At 32.7% G+C, this 21,823-nt stretch overlaps 3 protein-coding genes across 7 annotated transcripts in view; 2 read left to right on the forward strand and 1 right to left on the reverse strand.

Moving 5' to 3' along the window:
• Positions 1–9,867, forward strand: part of LOC126882068 (uncharacterized) — a 61,226-nt gene extending 51,359 nt beyond the window's left edge. For both annotated transcript variants that reach the window (XM_050646891.1, XM_050646890.1), the window contains exon 4: positions 4,561–9,867. In XM_050646891.1, the coding sequence (XP_050502848.1) occupies positions 4,561–7,033 (2,473 nt within the window). In that variant the 3' untranslated portion in view covers positions 7,034–9,867. The remainder of the gene's footprint in view (positions 1–4,560) is intronic.
• LOC126882069 (uncharacterized) overlaps positions 1–21,823 on the forward strand; it is a 550,590-nt gene that overhangs the window by 300,676 nt on the left and 228,091 nt on the right. The window lies entirely within an intron of this gene.
• LOC126882071 (putative protein FAM10A4) overlaps positions 18,004–21,823 on the reverse strand; it is a 38,347-nt gene continuing 34,527 nt past the window's right edge. Inside the window, exon 3 of the mRNA XM_050646897.1 lies at positions 18,004–20,864. Coding sequence (XP_050502854.1) covers positions 20,532–20,864 — 333 coding nt within the window. The 3' untranslated portion in view covers positions 18,004–20,531. The remainder of the gene's footprint in view (positions 20,865–21,823) is intronic.

Below are 21,823 nucleotides of genomic sequence, written 5' to 3' on the forward strand. Positions count from 1 at the left end.
ACTGAAAGATGCACCATAGTTACTCTACTGAGTAATAAGAAAATAAAATAAAAATGTGTGTACCATTTTTATATATTCGGCTGCAATACGATGGAAAAACAATCTTACTTTTTAATTAGAATAAGGAGTGCAGCCTGATGACGCTCTGATGACGCTCCAATAAGAGCAGAAAACTGCAGTTAAAGGGACTGGCTGCACTCCTTATTCTAATTAAAAAGTAAGATTGTTTTTCCATCGTATTGCAGCCGAATATATAAAAATGGTACACACATTTTTATTTTATTTTCTTATTACTCAGTAGAGTAACTATGGTGCATCTTTCAGTTCCTAGCCGGCTGCAGACGGGGGATTTGAATTGCAAGGTTTAGAATTCCTTCCCTATCGTCTTTACTGCAGCATCCATATGACTTGCAAATTGTAGAAGTCTTGGAGGCGTATACATGGGGATGTACCAGTAAGTTTTCAATTTAAAAATCTTTTAGTAATTTTTGATATTTTTCAATATTAATTATTTGCTATTAGGATTGAAAACTTGCTTCGTATTTTTACGGCCAGATGGCGCTAGCCACCCATTACCATCATTTTGGCTGTAATATTTGGGAAAACATTTCGATGCGATTTGATTGGATTAAGGAGAACAGTGCCTACGTTCCTTCTGATGACGCTCCAATAAGAGCAGAAAACTGCAGTTAAAGGGACTGGCTGCACTCCTTATTCTAATTAAAAAGTAAGATTGTTTTTCCATCGTATTGCAGCCGAATATATAAAAATGGTACACACATTTTTATTTTATTTTCTTATTACTCAGTAGAGTAACTATGGTGCATCTTTCAGTTCCTAGCCGGCTGCAGACGGGGGATTTGAATTGCAAGGTTTAGAATTCCTTCCCTATCGTCTTTACTGCAGCATCCATATGACTTGCAAATTGTAGAAGTCTTGGAGGCGTATACATGGGGATGTACCAGTAAGTTTTCAATTTAAAAATCTTTTAGTAATTTTTGATATTTTTCAATATTAATTATTTGCTATTAGGATTGAAAACTTGCTTCGTATATTCGTATATTAATTTAATTATTTATACATGGTGTCCAAGAATAAATTTTTTTAATTAAATTAATTGACACAAAAAGAAGAATGTATGTAATTTATTTAATTCAAAGTACATTCTACTGCTGTCACAAAACATAAAAAATGTTTTTTGATAAATAAACATTTATTTCGCTTGATTTCAGTGTTCAAACCTCCACCCATCTGTCTCTTGGTAGGTTGAATATTGAATTTAAGCAACAGACAATGTTTATTTATCAAATAAACATTTTTTTCTGTCGGCAGTAGAATGTATTTTGAGTTAAATAAATTACATACATTCTTCTTTTTGTGTCAATTAATTTAATTCAAAATAATTTTTCTGGGACACCCTATATAAATAATTATGTCAATGTGTCAATTACTGAATCTTCTTCTTTAAGTACCGTGCCCAAATTTTTAGGCGTGGGTAGCTTCCATAACAATTTGCCGATATCGTTCTCGATCTTGTGCGGCATGTAACAATTGATCTGCTGATAAGCCAGTCCATTGACGAAGGTTTCGGAGCCATGAATATTTCTTTCGACCAATTCCGCTTTTTCCGTCGATCTTTCCATTGAGTATTAACTGCAGCATCCTGTATCTGCTACCTCTCATTATATGCCCCAGATATTCAAGTTTTCTCTTTTTCATCATCTTCATTAAGACACATTCGCCTTGACCTACTCTGTTTAAGACTTCTCTGTTTGAAATGCGTTGAACCCAAGATATTCTGAGCATTCTACGATACGACCACATCTCAAAGGCTTCTAATTTGTTCATCATGTTAACCTTCATGATCCAGGTTTCACATCCATATAGTAATACAGGATACACATAACATTTTAAGAACTTGATTCTTAGTTGTTATAGAATATAACTAGATATATATTATATATAGATATAATTACTGAATAGAGAATTGAATAACCTTTCAAATGAGCTAGCACACAACCCCTATTCCCTATTTAAAAATAAGGAGTGGGGGAAGTGGAATGGAGGGGTTGACAAATAATAGATTTATGTACCGTATAAGAGCAAGAACACACCAGGCGGCGCGCGTCGAATCGACGTCGACGCAGCTTAAAACACATGGCGCGGTGTAACAGCGGCAGCTATGCTACGATTTAAAGTATTTGTATTTCGTTGTTGCCAAATTTAGTCGCCTGTTGGCTGCTGAATGATACGATGTCCGAAAGTTATGACGATTTGTCTTTTGTAATAAATGCAAGTTTATTTTATCTTAGATTAAAGAATCGCAGATATTGGATACATCCCATCATAAAGGAACGAAATTATAAGGGATTTTTTACACATTATATTAACGAAATTAATATAATAAAGGCCCAGAGAAGTTTTTTAATTTTACAAGAATGTCTAAAAAATCTTTTCAGGAGTTATTAGTAAGTATGAAAGAGCCGTGTTCAAGAAATAACACCGTTATGAGGGAAAGCGTATAACCTAAGAAAAACTATTTATAACGCTGTCCATTCTATGGTACGCCACTGAGCAAATGCAGGTGTTAAATTGATGCCCCTCTATTATACCCCATGTATTGGGAAATAGTGATGTTTCACAAATTAATATTAACAAAAAAATTATTCAAATTAAAGCCAAAGTATGTATCGAGAAAGACGAAAACCAGAATATACAAAACCGTAATAAAGAGCAACGGTCACCTACGGATGTGAGACATGGGTGCTAAATAAAACAGAAGAAGATAGAGAGTTGAGAACGGAGCATACTGAGCTCTATTTTCATGGAAAAGAATACAGATACAGAAGACGGCTGGCATAGAAGCACCAATCAAGAATTAAGGATACACGAACGATAAGGATTAAGGAACCAAGTATAAAAAGATACACAAACTCATAAAGAATCAGATGGGCAGGTCATTTTGAGGGGATGGATAAGGAAATAATGCCAAAGATGGTACTGCTAAGAAGACCAGTTGGGACTAGGAGACGAGGTAGACCAAGAAAAGGACTGCAAGAAAGTTTCAGGAATATAATAGTATTGATGAAAATTACACACTGGAAAGAGAAGGCGAAAAATAGGATATAGTGGAGAACCATGGTTCAGCAATGTTTACATAATAGACATCAAATAAAATTATATTTTTAAGTTATTAGTATAAACTGTATTATGTAAAGCATAGTTATTAGAGCATAATAACTAAAATAATCAATAAGGTAAGATAACTGTTTTTATCTTTATTTTTATGGAGTCAATAATTTTATTTTTATTAAAGTCAATCCTTCTGACAAATAACTTAAGTCAAGTTAAACTGGTCAATGGTTACAGATTTGAAAATTCTGTTTGACTGTTTGTGAAATTAGGCTCAAAGAGTTTGAAAAATAATTTATTTAGTAGATTACTGTTTTTCCAGATAGAAATGTTCCTAATTAAGTTGCCCTTTAAGATATAAGATAAAAAAATTAAAAATAATTTGATATGGGAGTAAAAAATTCAAGTAAAAATATAGTTTGAGTCTGTAATTTCCATCATTACACCAGATTTGGCAACACTTTCAACAAAATTCGCTAGAAAACAGCTCAAACGTCTGTGTTATACCAAAAAACACCCATATATGATATGCCGTCGAAGTCGTAAAACCGCTTGGGCGACATATGGTTTCTAGGATGCGCCACGGCAAAGTCGATGTAGCGAAAATGTTAAGAGCGCCTGGTGTGTGTCACTGCATCAAAGTATAATAAGGGATGCGTCGCTGTCGACACCTCAGCGGGGGTTCAGTCGACGTACGCCGCTCCGTCTGTGTTAGCGCTAAATGTGTCCACCTTAGATCAAAAATCGACCTGTTTCGGCATTTCCTTAAAATCTAATAACTACTGTCAAATATCGAGGTGGACTGTTTTCTTTGGCCCACACTGTATACATCTCAAAGGCATCTATTCTTTTTTCTGTTTCAGAGTCCATTGTCCAACTTTCACAGCCATAAAGCAAGACAGAGAAAACGTAACATCTGATCATTCGGATTCTGAGCTCCAGACTAAGGTCTGATCTTATATAAAACATTTTCTGTTCATGAGTTTTTTCCTTGCTTGTTCGATTCTTGATAGAATTCTTTTTTTTTTGGGTTTACCGAATTCATTATGTTTTGTAGTTCTTGTGGGTTACTTGCGCAATAATAGCGGTGATAAGACGCAATCCTGTCGCACTCCTCGTCAGATTCGTATATCTTCGGATGTTGTGTGCTGCATTTAGATTGTTACTGTTCATAAATAGGTCCTTTCAGGATAGATTTCGTATTTCTGCGACCAAAGCTAGACTGTAACCTTATAATATAGGTATAGTGAAATATAATTGTTTAGATTGGGGAAGGTAGCTTTCTGTGTTTTGCGCTACTGGTTGTGTTAGAAGGGCGGTATCACCACTCAAACTATTACTTTTTAATTATAGTATGCTTAGGTATATTTTAATTTTTGAATTATTTTCTGTCAAATTATTTCTGCAAATGTATTTATATTTTTTTAGGTACAAAAATCAAAATGTTAGCATTGCTGTCTTGCAAGCTCTGCAATCGTGGAGTTATTGTGAAAATTTCAATGAAAACATATGGAGATACATCAACGAATTAATCTGTTATTTAAAAGATCAAAATGCACTTGAATTTAATATTTATAAAAGGGTTTTCCAACATCAATTAGCATATTTGGTTAGAAGTAAGAAAGAATATAAAGCTGAACTTTTATATTATATTCAAAATGTAGAAATTCAAAGGTTTAGCGTAGTTGGATTTTACTTAAACGACAATGAGGTCTGTAAAACAATTTATATAGATATATGCAAAACTATTTGTGAACCAAACTATACTTGTTCGGTTAATATTTCTCATGCTTTACGCGCTTATTTGCTGGCAGTCTTAAATTTTAGTTTAAAGAATCCTAATCATCGAATAAATATTATGGAATTTGAAAAATTCTTACCAATTATAGACGACAGTTTTAAAAAAACTAAAAATTTCAATTATGAAGATTTACAGTTAATACCCGTAGTGATTTTATACAACATCAAATTTGCCGATTGTGCTGTTCCACTTAAATCAAACTTTTTAGCTTTAATGTACTGTATAACCCATGAATCAAAGTCTCTAGATGTATTTTCTTCTGTTCTAGATCAGATTCTTACAGAAGACCGCACGCCAATTGTTACTGATACAATATATTATTATTTTGAACATCTGTTCCCAGATTATCCCAAAGTGAAGATAATCGATTGGTTTTTAACCTACGAACCGGACACTTTAGCGTGTTATGTTTCTTACATATATATGAACTTCGGTTTACTTGCCGGTGTCATAGAATACAGCATATTGGAATTTACTACCCACAATCGGAACAAGCTTGCCAATGAGATGTTGCATTATTATTTTGAAAATGTTTTTGAATACCACCCCTCTGAGGATTTAGTGGATTGGTTCATAAAAAACGAGCCTGGTACACTTCAGCCGTATTTCCATAAAATACTGGAGAGTGATGTAATCGGCATGTGCCATCTACTTTTAATTAAACAATACTCACATTTAGGTTTCGATAGTGAGATATCGAAATTTTATGAGAACAAAATAGAAGAAGACATCGATGACAAATTTCCCTTCATCGACAAATTACGTATTATGCTGTCTACGGATGATTTCGTAAAACTAGTTAACGAAAGATATTTACCTAAAAAAGACAAACTAAATTTAGAAGATGAGGAAATGTGTGAAATATATAACCTACAGTGTGAAGTAGCTAAAATTTTGGCTAAAGTACACGAACCGTACAAAATGCTACCAACCATAATGAAATTTTGCAGGGGAGATTACTTACAATCTGCATTGCGTTCTTTGTATAAAGCGTTCTACAGATCGCCCGAAAAACTTTTATATCCATTTGTAGAAGCATTGGCAAAACAGGCCGTTTCACCGAGAAAGCACGCCATGTATCTCAGTTGCGAAGTATTAAACAAGCTGCATAGCTTGAATATGCTTGTGGGTACCAATGAACGTAATATATCAAGTAATAAATATCACTTTTCGGCAACTCTGAAGTTTTTCGTAAAAAATTCATCCCCCGACTTGTTAGAGAAAGTTTTTGAATGCATGGATAAAACCAATAAGAATGATTTCGAAACTATGGAAAGTCTATGTGAGGCACAAGTACCGAGAAGATATAGTGGAAAGTACATTGAACATTGTTGGAAATTTTTTGAAAACGTTGAGTGTCAGGGTGTGAATATCGATCAGTATTTAAAAACTTTGATAAATTCCTTGTTAAATGCAATGGTTGAGCATTTAACAACAAATTTTGTGACGTATATTATAGAACGTTATTTTCCTGTAAAAATCCTTGAGTTAGCAGATTTTGCTGTTCTGGTTTTATTCAAGCGTCCGTCTGATAGAATACAAAATATGAATCTATTGTTTCAAAAAATTCCTGAACTATCATCAAAATCAAAAAGTCATTTTGTGAAACAGTTTATTAGTTATGCTAGACGAGCATACGCTAGTGCTGATATAGTCAGTCACTTTTACAACAACTGGATGCAACAGGTAGGGATACTTAACAGTTTTTTCGAATGTATATCGTTAAAACTACTATTACTAAAAATTGAAACTAATTCTATTGATCAATATGCATCTGGGGTTGTAGATTATTTGGAAGGCCTTACTCAAGATTTTGAATACCATGCCTATCCCTATTTTAGACTAGCGTTTAGAGATACATTGCAATACATGGAATCAGAAGATAAATATACATTCTTCTTGAATGTTATTAAATATAGAATTACTCCAATTACATGTATATTTGTTTTGGACGTTATGAGAGAATTTACTTATAATAACGTACCAACTGAAAAAGCAAGAGGGATTTATCAAAATGTTCTAGAAATTATAAGACTTTCCGACATACCTGTTGTTCAAATTTATTATAAAAACAATTCATGGAAGTTTAACAAAAGTTAAGTTATTGTTACTCAAAGATGCTACTGTATTTTGTTGAACTTAAGTCTTCTTCTTTTATATATGCAGTACTGCCCGTTTTTCTTCAACGGTGCCTTTCATTCTGCCTCTTAAATTGTCATTCCCTCTTTTCCTTGGGCGTCCTATACTTCTTCTGCGTTCTAACGGTGACTTGTTCCTGGCTATTCTTACTATCCTTGATTCAGACATCCTGCTTATGTGTTGATTCCACTCTTCTTTTCTGTTCTTTACCCAGGTATTTATATTGTCTACCCCTCAGCAATCCTTAAGATCTTTATTTTGTTGGTCTCCAGATATATTCGTGATTTGCTTGTATCTGGTCTTGTTTCGGCCGTGTAAGTCATAACTGGCCTAATAACTGACTTATACCGGGTGGTGAATTGGAAACCGGGCCATAAGGAACTCAATGTAAAATTCTAAACTGTTGAATTCCTGCTTCCCTAATTATTTTACATCAAAATACATGGGAAACTATTTGTAGAGGATTGAAAACAACCGTTAATTGTTCTACGAATTAAACATATTCCAAAATTTTGTAAAAATGTAATTCATTTTTCAGAGAATTACGCCAAAGTTATGCCATACACAGTGCAATAATGTGTGTACAGTTGCGTTCGGTCACAATGAGTATATTAACTATTATTTAAAATGTCATTATTTTTGTTTTATCATTTATTGTTAACAAAAACCTTAAGTTAATAAGATACCTTCAGTTAAGGAGAAAGTATTATTAATAAAGATGTTTTATTCAGTCAATAGTGTTTTATCAGTTAAAATAGTAACGTGTGGCCGTTGATTGATGTATTGGGGGAAAATAATTAGGGAAGCAGGAATTCAACAGTTTAGAATTTTACATCGAGTTTCCTATGGCCCGTTTTACGATTCACCACCCGGTATATTCGGGCCTTTGTTTCCAATCTTAGGTGTTTGTTTTTCCAAATTGTGTCTTTAAGCATCCGGCCGTTCTACTGGCTTTAATTATTTGGTCTTTTACCTCTTCTTCGATATTGTTGTCGGCTGATAGATTAATCCTCAGGTACTTGAAAGTCATTACTTGTATAATTTGCATCTTATTGGTTCTTTGGCGATTACTAAGCTTTTTGTTTTTTGGGCCGATATTTTCATATTCATTTCTTTTGCGTTAATGTTGAATTCGTGCAGTAATCTTTGTAGGTCTTCTTCGCACTCTGTTACTAACAAGGTATCATCAGCGTAACAGAGTATTTTTATCTCTCTATCGCCCATTTTGTACCCTCTTTTTTCTTCGCTTGTTTTATTATTGCATCCAACATTATATTAAACAGTAGAGGGCTTAGTGAATCTCCTTGCCTGATTCCTGTGTTTGCTTCTATGGGTTCTGTTATTATTCCATTGACTTTCATTTCTATTTTATTTCTTACTTATATGTTTTCTATCAGTTTTATGATATCCAGTGGTAAATGTTTGTCATATAGTAGGTGTATCACATCGTTTAATTGTATTCTATCAAACGTTTTCTCTAGGTCTATGAAACAGAAAAAGGCTTGTTTGTTATATTCTAATGATTTTTCCGCTATTTGCCTTATCACAAAAACTGCATCGTTACATGATCTTCCACTTCTAAATCCTTGTTGTCCTTGAACTTAAGTCAAATAGTATTATTGCAGATGAGATCCCATTGATAAAATTATTACAACGATTCTATTTTGCTGCCTTCCTCTGAATTCTCGACGTTTCCACTGTTTTATCCATATACTTATGTCAAATATTTCTTCGCTTCTGTATACTTTGAACTTTTAATTTGTTTATGTAGTATTCTGTCATCACGTGTATGGTGTTTTTGGTATCTTTAAGGATTGTAACTGTAGAAATAAAATAAATAGTCGGGGATACCAGGCCTATTTTCACTATTTACTACTAACAAGCTAATTTTTCGTGAGTAGCCGCATTTTAACGAAACGCCCAGCTTTTTTCCTTACAACAATTTCCGTATGTGGTAGATAACAAAGATAGTATGTAGGAAGAGTCCAGTCGGGTTAGACGAATGCCGAGCTGCCCCAAATTTTATTTTTCTAATCTTTAGGGAGGGTCAATAGTAGTGTAAATTTAAAATCTCGAATGTCTTGATTTTAAACTGTTTTAAACCGTTTTTGCTCAATACCTACCTCCGCCACTTTCAACTTCTCGACAAAAAATATGACAACTAAAATTGTTGAAAATGTGATTTTCTATAATTACTTTTATTACAATTTTTTTCGTGGCGGTCGGTTTTTTCAGTGTTATGGGGGGAAATAATGACAGTTATTATAGTGAAAGGGTTAATTGATTTGTATTCCTCACTTGAATGAATAAACGTGTCTCAGCACTCTTTTATGTCAAAATTTATGAGTTCATGACATCTAGTCACAGGTGACTTATTTGTTACTGTGCAAAAAATTAGTTTTAAAATAGTTGAATTAGTAAAAACTTTTGACTTATTTATTTTTTTAATATGATACGGTAGACCAGAGGTTCTCAATCTTGTTGTGTCATGTACCACCAAATACTTTTTATTATTTTTGGTACCACCTAACTGAAATACATATGTAACTAGGTGATCTAATTAACTATAATAGTGGTGCTGATTTTGGCTGTTTTTGCGTTTTGTGTACCACCTCAAAAAATGAAATGTACCACTAGTGGTACATGTACCACAGATTGAGAACCGCTGCGGTAGACAAACCGTTCATAACCTGTTATATTTTGATATAAATATACATAGCTTTATATAAATGATATATTTATGTATGTTATATGTAATAATTTTTTAGATGTTTATTAAACTGTTTTATATTAAACGTGTTTTATATTGTGATTTTACTGCGCGAAAATAAAGATCTGCGCTGGTTATTCCTAGATGGCGGTACAGAAAATGGTTCCATGACATCTCGTAACGCGACATTTCGTAACCGCACAAATGGTAACGGCGATAGTTCGTAATTATACAAATTCGTAACGTAAAAATTGAATTATTCTGTTTATTTTTGTTGACGTGGAAACTATTATTAGGTTTAATTGAAATTATGTTTATCAATTGAACGACTCAGTATCAGGATAAACATTTTTAACAAATTTCATATTTCGTGTTATATATTAAATGTATTTAAACAACCACAAATATTTAAATGTATAGGGTGAGGCAGATAAAGGGCCTATTAGAAATATCTCGAGAACTAAAGGCAACTGAATTATGAAAATTGGAATAAGGGGGTTTTGAAGAGTGATCTATTTAAGGTGGTATGACACAATGTTAAAATTTATATAGTTTTTAGGTACAGTTACCGTCACTATTTCAAAACTAATCTTCAACTTAGTGGTATGTACGTGAACTGTAGACTTTCTATTTTAATAGTATCTAGTTAAAATTTCCAAAGAAAGTAGTATATTTTTTATAACTGTACTTAAAGGAGTCCATGTCATAACTTACTTAGTAACTTGTTGTAAAAATTCGTTTTGCATAATAATTTTTGAACTTGGGTAGAAAATAACTATCAGAAACGATTAACTATGCAAAAAGCTTTATTTAAAACAGAATTTTATTGTCCGTACTGCCATAATTTTTAAATTAACTGTACCTAAAGGTAAAAATTATTGTTAAAAGCTGCAATCTGGGGATTTTGTTCATATTACAGCAATAAGTTGGCATTTTTCTAGTGATAAATTAGTTCCGCTGTCACTTAATAGATGAGAAGATGAGTTCACGTGTCATTTAGTAGATGGCAGCAGTGATGTATTAAATGGCGACAGATGCGCGTTTGCCGGATTTTAAGAAAATCTGCAAACAATTGAAAACGAGTTTTGTAACCACGGAAATACGATGAATCACGCGGTTTTGTTTAGAAAAGTGGCCCCACCCCCTCCCAGTACACATTTTGGGTCTCGTTTGACTATCAATCATGATTGTATAACGTCACAGTGTCTTTACAATACAAATATACATATTTTATGCTTGAAACCGTGACGTTATACAAATGGTTGAAAGTTAAACTAGGCTCAAAATGTCTTAAAGTGTTTACTGGGCTCTAGTAAAAAAACCTAAGCTCTAGTATGTTATGTTATAAAAATAATTTAAGTTTTATTCACTTTCTGGCAAATTTAATTTTTATAATAACGGAAATAATGCATTGTTCGGATACAATTAGCTTTTTGTAAAGACGATGACATCGACATTTTTACACACATTACACATACCAATGGCCATTAGTATTTGTTGAGGCATTATCCTAATAAAAAAATTGTAGACAAAACAATATTGTATAATCATTGATTAATTTATGTCAAATATTTCCGTAAGTGAAAAAGAAATATTGAAATTTACTGAAGTAATAATTAGATAAACCGATATGCAGACGATACAGTTGTGGTTGCTAGCAGTATTGATGAACTTCAGCATCTTATGGACAGGGTACCTACAAAGAGCAAGTGAAAAAAGATAATTTAACCTTCAACATAAATAAAACAAAAATAGACACTGGTGAGCAAAACTCAAAAACCTGCCAGACAATTGAAAATAAAAAACCAATTCAACACGTAGAATTATATGTATACCTTGGACCAGTCGTCATCTCGAAATGGGACCAAAAAACCGAAATACGATGTAGAATTGAAAAGGCCAGAGCTACATTTAACATGAGAAATATATTCAATAATTGCGACATATCTGCCCCACTAAAAATATGGCTGCTAAAATGCTATGTATTTCCAGTCTTGTTGTATGGAGCAGAGACCTGGACAATAACGGAAACATTATCGAAAAGGTTAGAGGTATTCAAAATGTGGGTGTACCGACGTATCCTTAAAATATTCTGGACGACTCACACCACCAACGAATAGGTATTGCGCCGAATGGGAAAACAAAAAGAAATATCTTTCACAATTAAAAAACGAAAACGTGAACACCTCGGTCATATATTATGAGACATGATAAATATCGTATACTGCAGCTGATAATATAGGGTCAAATGAGAGTAAACGTGGACCCGGAAGAAGAAGACACTCATGGCTTCAAAACTTACGCGAATGGTTTGGACTAACATCGATCGGGTTATAGACACGCTGTAAACAAAATTAAAATTGCTATGATGATAGCCAACTTCCACAACGGACAAGGCACATGAAGAACAAGAATTAGAAATGAGATGAAAATGTAAAATTTTCAGAGGAAAAAAAACTTCCCTTGTTGACATTCCAACATACAAATCAATGGTATCACCCTTCAGAGTCCCCAAAGCTTCATATACCTGGGCACAGAGCTAAACAGTCAGCTAGACCACTCAAAAAAATTAGAAGACGCATTGAAATAGCAAGATATGGCTTCATGAACATGCTTAAAATGCTCTGTAACCCCAAGCTATCAGTCACAATAAGATTGAGGACACTAAAGTGTTATGTGTGGTGTCTATTACTATATGGCTGTGAGACCTGGACATTAAAACAGTATGATGTCAACAAACTGAATTCATTCGAAATGTGGATGTACCGCCAAATGCTAAGAATAAGCTGGACCACCAAAACTACAAATGAAGAAGTACTGGAAATAATTAACACACGTCCTCATCTGGTCAATACAATCAAAATTAGAAAGACATCATATCTAGGACACATAATGCGCCATAGGGAATTTGAGCAGCTTCAGGTAATATTAGAAGGCAAAATCGAAGGTAAAAGGGGCATAGGAAGAAAGAAAAAATCTTGGCTCCGAAACATCAGAGATTGGACCCACACAACAGGGAATGACTTAATACATCAAGCCCAGAACAGAGAGAAATTTGCCATATTGATCGCCAACCTCAATAGAGAAGGCATTTAGGAGGAGGAGGACAACGCAAGAGACCCTAAGAGGTAGTTTTCTGTCCCGATTAAACCCCGATTAGCTAACCAGGACATAAAATACCGGTCCTAAGGCTCAAAGATAGATAGAAAGTAGCTTGTGAAGTGGTTACGATTGATTTGTTTTAAGATGATAATTAGGGGGTGATTTTCCCGAGGTTTTTGACCAAAAAAAAGGGACCAACTATATTTTGAGCATTTGCTTAGATTTGATGCTACAAACTAAAAAAAACAAAAATAAACATTTTTTAAACACTTTAAAAAAGTTGTAATGAGTTTTTTTGGTTATTTCACGTTGAAATGTTCACTTTGAATTTTGGCGGATATAAAACTATTTTTTATTAGCTACAACTTTGTTTCAACTGGGTCCATAGAGTTCATAATATATAGACCTGGATCCCGCGTACCTAAAAAAAGTTGATTAATAGCAAGCTGAAAATTTGTTAATAGCTTAACGGTGTCTAGTCGGACAAACTTTGATGTATGGTAACACTGGAACAGGGGAAGTTTTATTTGTGGAACAGCTTAAAAATTTGGAACGTCAGACTACGAAAACGTTCCATGTATTTTGTCGGACAGAACTTCCAATTGATTTGTTAGCATTTCATTAAACTTTCATGTAAAAATCAGACCGGTGTTTATCACCAACTGCGTGTATTTTAATGAGTGGAACAGGAAGAACATGTCAAATGACAGTAATCAAGTCGGTTAGTAATAGCAGTCTGATGTTTGCATGAGAGTTTAATGAAAGGGTAACAAATCAATTGGATGTTCTGTCTGACAAAATACCTGGGACGTTTTCGTAACCCTTTGTTACGAAGTTCCCCTGTTCCAGTGTTCCCTCCCGTACATCAAAGTTTGTCCGACTAGACACCGTTAAGCTATTAACAAATTTTCAGCTTGCTATTAATCAACTTTTTTTGGAACGCGGGATCCAGGTCTAATACACCATTTTTTTTATACTTTTTTAGAAGCTACATATTTTTGTTAAGAATGTTTTTTTCGGATAAAATACTTACTTTTTGAGTTATTTGTAAAAGCCGCCTCGTGGCTGAATGGATCAAGTAATCCAAAGCCAATAAAAAAAAAACGTGTTTTTTACTCGCAAATAACTCGAATATTAATTTAGTGAAAAAATCCTATAGAACAAAAGTTGCTTAGAATTAGTCAGTTTATCCATTTTCAGACTTATTTTGAACGTATATTTTTTCACCCCCGAGATGGGATAAAACTCACCCTCAGGGCAAAATCTTACATCGACACACTATCACTTTTCTTGGTTGGCATGTTACCTATGTGTATGCCAAATTTCATGTTTATCCAAGCGATTATTTAAAATTTAGAGCAAAAAGTGTGATTCAATGTATATATTTACTACTTGTATTTCAAACAATTGCAAATTTCTTTATCAGTTTAAAATAAATATTTTTTTATTATTTTTATAGATATTGTCACAAAATTACAAATCACATTATTACAAATATAATCTACATACAATAAGTGATAAAATATTTCCAAACGAAACGTTTTGTATCTATTAGCATTGTTTAAAAAAAGATAAAAATTTGTCTAGTTATATAATGCTATCTATTAATAGTAAGAATTTACCATTTCCAGGTAAACAATTAAACACCCTCATCTGTAAATACAATAAAAGTACGATTGAAGGCGAACGGTACCGATCGATCGGTAACGATCATAAGTTCTATTTAGTAGGCAATGGCAACAGCGCCGTCGTTAATAGAATTAAAATTCGTCGTTATTAAAATGTTCGAATATATATACGTTTGAATATATATAATAATATCTACTGAAAGAATTGTTAAACGTTTAGTTCGTATGATCACCAACCATTTTGACTGTGGCGTTTACATACCCCCTTAATGAAAATATTTTCATCTATTTGGTACTTCCGGTTATACCGGAAGTTGCTTATAACTTCGTTTTTTTAAATGGGACACCCTGTTTATTTTTACATTTTTGGATTCTCCTCGATTTCTTCTTTCTTAAAATATAAGGTTTTGTAACATTGTACAGGGTAGGTTAAAAAATAATTACGTTTTTTTTATTAATTTCGTAGCAAATATTCACACTCTTTACGATTGTAGTAGTTTGACATAATAAACTCTATTTATGTTCAAATGATTTTTAATATAGTCTACTATTGTCAACAATTATTAGTATAGCTAAATTTTTTATTTTAGTATACAGGTGGGTCGAAACTCGGAATGAGTATTTTCTGAGTTTTCTTAAATGGAACACCCTATATTTTAGTATTGCAATGAAATGATATTTCATGGTACTTTTTTACTTCTTAAGCATTCCCTGTACCTAACTGCTTTAATTTGTGCTTAATTGTTAATCGTACCAACAGTCTTAACTTCGTAGGTATTTTGATATATCAACCATTATTGGCGATTTTAAGTATCAGTTTAGATTAATATGTATTTATTTCCAAAAAATTATTTGTGATTGAATATTTTCACGGCCAACCTAATACAATTTCACATATTTTGTGTTGCAATTAATGTTTGGCTTGAATCACCAATAACTCACAAATTAAAGCAGTTAGGTATAGGGAATTCTTAAGAAATTAAAAAGTACCATAAAATAACATTTCATTACAATACTAAAATACAGGGTGTTCCAATTAAGAAAATTCAGAAAATACTCATTCCGAGTTTCGACTAACCCTGTATATTAAAATGAAAAATTTAACTATACCAATAATTCCTAACAATGTTTATTATGTCAAACTACTACAATCTTACAGGGTGCGAATGTTGCTACGAAATTAAAAGAAAACGTAATTATCTTTTAACCTACCTTGTATAATATTACCAAACCTTATATTTTAAGAAAGAAGAAATCAAGGAGAATCCAAAAATGTAAAAATATGCAGGGTGTCCCATTTAAAAAATCGAAGTTACAATCAACTTCCGGTATAACCGGAAGTAGCAAAGAGACCAAAATATTTTCATTAAATAGTTCACACCTCAAAACCCTTATATTCCAATTTTCATGATTTTCTTACCTTTAGTTCTCGAGATATTTCTAATAGGCCCTTTATCTGCTTCACCCTGTATACAAACTGTTAAAAATATTTTTGCATATTTTGAAAAAGTAAAAGGAATAAGAGGGATAGACTCTTAAAATACACTGCGCCCCAAAATGAACGCATAATTTTAAAAAGCCTGGTAAATCAAATTATTTTAATGTTTCGATTTTTGTGATAATATATTATTGTTATCCCCGATATATTATAAAATTTATCGAAAGAACGGTAAAAACGCTGATGTTTTATCATTTTTTGCAAAAAAAAATAAAAACATGTTAATTGTGTTTCATTTTAATTCGAATTTAGTTGGGTTGGAATACGTTGTGCTGAACGTTTAAAGGGGGTTTTCAAGTTTATAAGTGTTTTTCCTTTGAAATGAACCACCAGCAGCAAGAAAATTGAAATTTGTCAGAAAGTGACTGTATTTAGAATCGTTACTCTTCGGGAATAAGGATACACTCAAGTAGAACTCGCTGAACGTTTTAACGTCACTCAGTCAACCATTTCAAGAGTGCTAACACGTTTTTCTTTTACTGGAAGTAACTCGAGAAGACCCGGTCAAGGCCGTAGAAAGGTTACAACTAATCAAGACCGGTTTTTGACACTTCGTACACCGAGACAAAGGTTTGTTACCAGTACTTGAGTACTTCTCTACAAAATGAATTTTTGGATCATTATAATTTTAGAATCAGCCAAAATACGATTAGAGGAAGACTTGTCGACAACGACCTACGCCCTGGAAGGGCACCAACTGGCCCATTATTGATCAGAGACCATGAAAGGCAAAGATTAAATTTTGCTCGTGAATATGTTGATTGGAATAATGACAATTGGGGAAGAATATGGTTCACCGATGAATCCAGGTACTGTTTATATTCTGATGACAGGAGAAATAGAGTGTACAGAAGGCATGGGGAACGCTACGCACAGTGTAACACCGTAGGGACTGTACAGTATGGTGGCGGCTCGGTAATGGTGTGAGGAGGAATTAATTTGGAGGCTCGTACGGAATTAGTTAGAATAGATCGCGGGCGGCTTGCATCGCAGAGGTATATAACAGACATTTTAGAAGAGGATGTCGTACCATTTGCACCATTTATTGGAAATAATATCAACCTTATTCAAGATAATGCCAGGCCACACATGGCAAGAATTCTGCAGCAATATCGTCAGGAGGTTGGAATTCCTGCCATGGATTGGCCTGCGAGAAGTCCTGACCTCAACCCAATAGAACATGTTTGGGACGTCATAGGCAGACGACTACGACAACTACCTAACGCACCAAACACATTAGATGAACTGTTTTTGCGGTTAGTTGAAATTTGGGATCAAAATGATCAAGAAGAAATTAGAACGGCAATTCTCAGTATGAGAGATCGTTGTCAAGCAGTAATAAATGCCAGAAGTGGCAATATTCGATACTAGTACTCGGTACTAGTACTTTCTTGAACTTTAAAAATTTCAATTCCATCATTTATTTATGATGTTAGTTTGTTTAGTTGTTCGTTTAGATGTTTAGATTTATAATATTATATTGTTAATTTTAATACATTTTTTGTAAAAAAAGAAAAGTTTTTTTTAAGATGTTTTAAAACAACCATAAAGCAGAAAAGAAACAAATTTTTTCATTACAACTCAAAATAAGAATTTTAAAATTATGCGTTAATTTTGGATCGCAGTGTATTTTTAGTTTGTATGTATTTAAATATTTTTGTTTGTGTTTAAATACTTTAAATATCTGAAACACGGAATATTAAATGTGTTAGAAAATTTATAAAATATTTATCCTAATGCTGATTCGTTAAATTGTTCATAATTTGAATTGTAACTGTAATAACATATTATAGTTCCCACGTTAACGAAAATAAACAGCATAATTACATTTTGACGTTACGAATTTGTATCATTACGAACGGTCGTCGTTGCAAATTGTCACCATTACGAGTTGTCCGTTACCATTTGTGCGGTTACGAACTGTCGCGTTACGAGATGTCTGGTCACGACAAAAAATATCTATAAATGTGTCAGTGCAATAGAAAACAAAACATTTTGATTTTACTTAAGTTTTTATTTAACAAAATTAATGAAAATCTAACTCTAAAATAAATTGGATGTGAATTAACATCAGCCTTACAATAAATGTATCAACCATCAAACCAGAAACTAGTCCTATAAAACAAATGGTAATATGAAACTTGACAATTTTTATATTTCGTTTTTGTCAGGTGTAGGACAGGTGTAGATTTAGCAACAGAATTAGGCCTGGATTCCGCATACCAAAAAAACGTTGATTAACAGCAAGCTGAAAATTTGTTAATGGCTTAACGATGTCTAGTCGGACAAACTTTGATGAAGGGAAATACTGGAACAGGGGAAGTTTTAATTGTGGAACACGTTACAAGTTTCGAACGTCAGACTACGAAAACGGCACATGTATTTTGTCGGACAGAACTTCCAATTGATTTGTGCGATTAAACTCTCATGCAAAAATCAGACTGCTATTTATCATCAACATAATTCCTGCCATTTGAAATGTTCTACGTGTCGGACTTATTAAAACGCCTAATACCTGTTTGGTCACCTCATTTACAAAGAGATATTAATTTATTAGAAGGAGTACAACGAAGAGCTACTAAGCTACCTTTTAATTATGCAAGATTAAGCTATGAAACTCGATTAAGAAAGCTTAAGTTGTCTCCATTGACTCGTAGAAGAGAGCGAGATGATTTAATATCTACTTATAGAATTCTTAAGGGGGATTTTGGGGAACATCGAATTTTTTTAACATCAACGAAGATGCTAGACTACGAGGTCATCACTATAAATTGAAAAAGGAACCTTTTAAAACTACTGTAAGGCAAAACTTTTTGGTAAATCGAGTTTTTGATCAATGGAACAGTTTAAGTGATGACATCGTAGGGGCTATTAGCTTAAATAGTTTCAAAAACAGGTTTGATGAGAACTAACTGGACATTGTATGTGTAATGTTAGCAATTTTTGTAAAATGTAAGGATATATTTTATGTTTTTTGTTATGAGAAAAAAATTTGTAATTTTTAGGTATACTTATTTTTTTTATCTACTTAGTTTTAATTTGCTATTGTTGTAACAACTTTTATGAAAACCAATTCTTTTGAATATTTACTTTAATTTAATTTTTATTTTGTAAGAATTTGTTTTCTGTTATATTATTTAGTTTAACAATTATACCTACAATTATTTAGTTTAACCTACAATTATTTTTGTACTTTGAGCCATATAAGCTTTGCTTTGGCTCGATATTATTGTATAATAATAATAATATATCTGTCGGACAAATTTTGTTTCATATATTATATTAAGTATAAAGTTTGCTATTGAGTAAACTTAAAACAAGCTGTTAGTTTTCACAATCGTAAACTTGTCAGGATGACACGTTCCACAATTAAAACTTCCTCTGTTCCAGTGTTCCCATACACCAAAGTTTGTCCGACTAGACACAGTTAAGCTATTAACAAATTTTCAGCTTGCTATTAATCAACTTATTTTTGGTGCGCGGGATCCAGGCCTAAATGCTTTGTGAAACTAACTGCAACTTAGAATTTTAGTAAGCTAGAACTATCAATTTTAAGTGAAAAATATGTATATGCTTCTTTTCATGAGCATTTTTCAGTGCGTCACAAATGATAGAAAAAAAGGTAAGTCCGTGATAATATACATTTTAGTGACATGACGTTTTAGTTAAATCTGACAGTTGTCACATTTTATTTGCAATTTGGCATAAAAACAAATCAATTGTGTTTATTGCATTTATAAAATGGTATTTTCTTTGATTTGTATAGTCTTATAAATTGTTCAGATTATATTCGTAGATATATTATATAATTCGAAAATTATTTTATTTTCGATTATAGCGCCATCTAGTGACAACTAGAATAAATGTTATAAATGTCACCGACGAAATGTAATCACCGACGTGCGTTTTTTTCTGTCACATACAATTGAATGCGTTAGAAAGAAATCGAAAAACTGTGACGCACTGAAAGATCCTCATGAGAAAAAGATTAACACGAGCATGAGATTTTTATCAGATTCAGTCTTCAACCACATCAACAATAATAAAATAAAAAAGAACATTAAAAAAAGAACTTTAATTAAAATAAACTCTACTGAGCGAAAAATACGACTGTCATAATATATGGTGTTGATTATAAAAAACGCTTCTATTAGATAAAGACATAATGAAGCATACAACAGAGTAATTGGGAAAGGGAGTATATGATATTTATACAATTAACAGTTCGATGTGAAATCGTTAATATTTTAGCAGAAGGCATACGAACAATACATATACATGGCTTGTACAAAATACTTTTTTTCGTGATAATGATGACATGGTATCATTTATCCCTTAAATACCGATTTAATTATACAATATTTTTATTATTTATTAGCAACCAACAAAATATTTCATTACTATAGAACAGTAAATTGAATAAAAAAAAAGAAACTGGAAAAATCTACCGAAATCTTCGTTTGTGTCAAAATCTAATTCACAACAAAGTAGAATATTATTTAAAACAAAACAAGGAACACTTTAATCTAGATTATCGTCGTCGGGTTGTTTAGGTTCTGGTTTTGGAGTTGTATCTGCTCCGGGAAATCCACCCGGGAAGCCAGGAAAACCGCCTCCTGCACCGGGGAAACCGCCTCCTGCACCTGGGAAACCGCCTCCTGCACCTGGGAAACTGCCTCCTGCACCAGGGAATCCCATGCCTGCACCTGGGAATCCAGGGATATTCATTCCCGATCCTGCGAATTTACTTGAAAGTTTAGTGACGAGATTCATTACTTTGGGGTTAGATTGATATTTGGCGAAGTTGGAAGGATTCATTGAGATATCTTGGAACGCCTTGGATACTTCTGGATCCTATCAATAAAAATTAAACGTTAGTTTTTTACTAGGAAAACATTCAGTTCCACGTATTACAAATGCGCTTTTAAATTATTATAAAGAACATACATTTACATGATAAAATCTAAAAACATCTGTAATAAATTCAGGAACATTATACAGTGCGTCCATAAAGTAACGCATAAATTCATTATTAGCTAAATAAACGACATTATTACAAATTCTCGAAACAGGTTGATTTTTATTTATAAATTACGATTTTTTTGCATATATATCATACTAGTGACGTCATCAATCTGGCCGTGATGACGTAATCGATGATTTTTTTAAATGAGAATAGAGGTCATCTGATAGCTCATTTGAAAGGGTATTCAATAGGGTGGTGCGAAAAAAGTAAAGTTGATAATCCAGTATAGCTATAGTGCGGAAAAGTTGCGATTGGTAATTACAAGAAAAGCAAAACAAAAAAGAATGTGTGTGTACTTTGTACGCACGTAAGAAGTTATACTTCTATTATTATGATTTCAACGAAATTAATATACTTAAGAGGTTATTTGTATTTTATTTAAATATTAATCTAACTTTCTTTACCTACCACTTTTAAAAATTTTTTATAAAAACGATACCAAAAATATAAAAAAAATATGAATCGTCCGGGATTTGAACCCGGGACCTTTTGATCTCCGGTCACACGCTCTACCACTGAGCTATATCCCTTTTGCTTTGACAGGTTACAAGATTTCTCATACATACTGACAAATTTAATACAAAAATACTTTAAATATACTTACTATTATTATAAAATATCTTATTCCCGAGAAAGACAAATCCAGAGACACAAAAATTATAATAAATAATACATTTACTAAAACACTAATATATCTTTTCACACCTTTTATTGCACTGATATATCTGTAATGATATTTATAGGAATAAGGACAGCTGTGTTGCTCTAGAATAAAGAAACGACATTT

The sequence above is a fragment of the Diabrotica virgifera genome, chromosome 3 (assembly GCF_917563875.1).
Source record: "Diabrotica virgifera virgifera chromosome 3, PGI_DIABVI_V3a".
NCBI lineage: Eukaryota > Metazoa > Arthropoda > Insecta > Coleoptera > Chrysomelidae > Diabrotica > Diabrotica virgifera.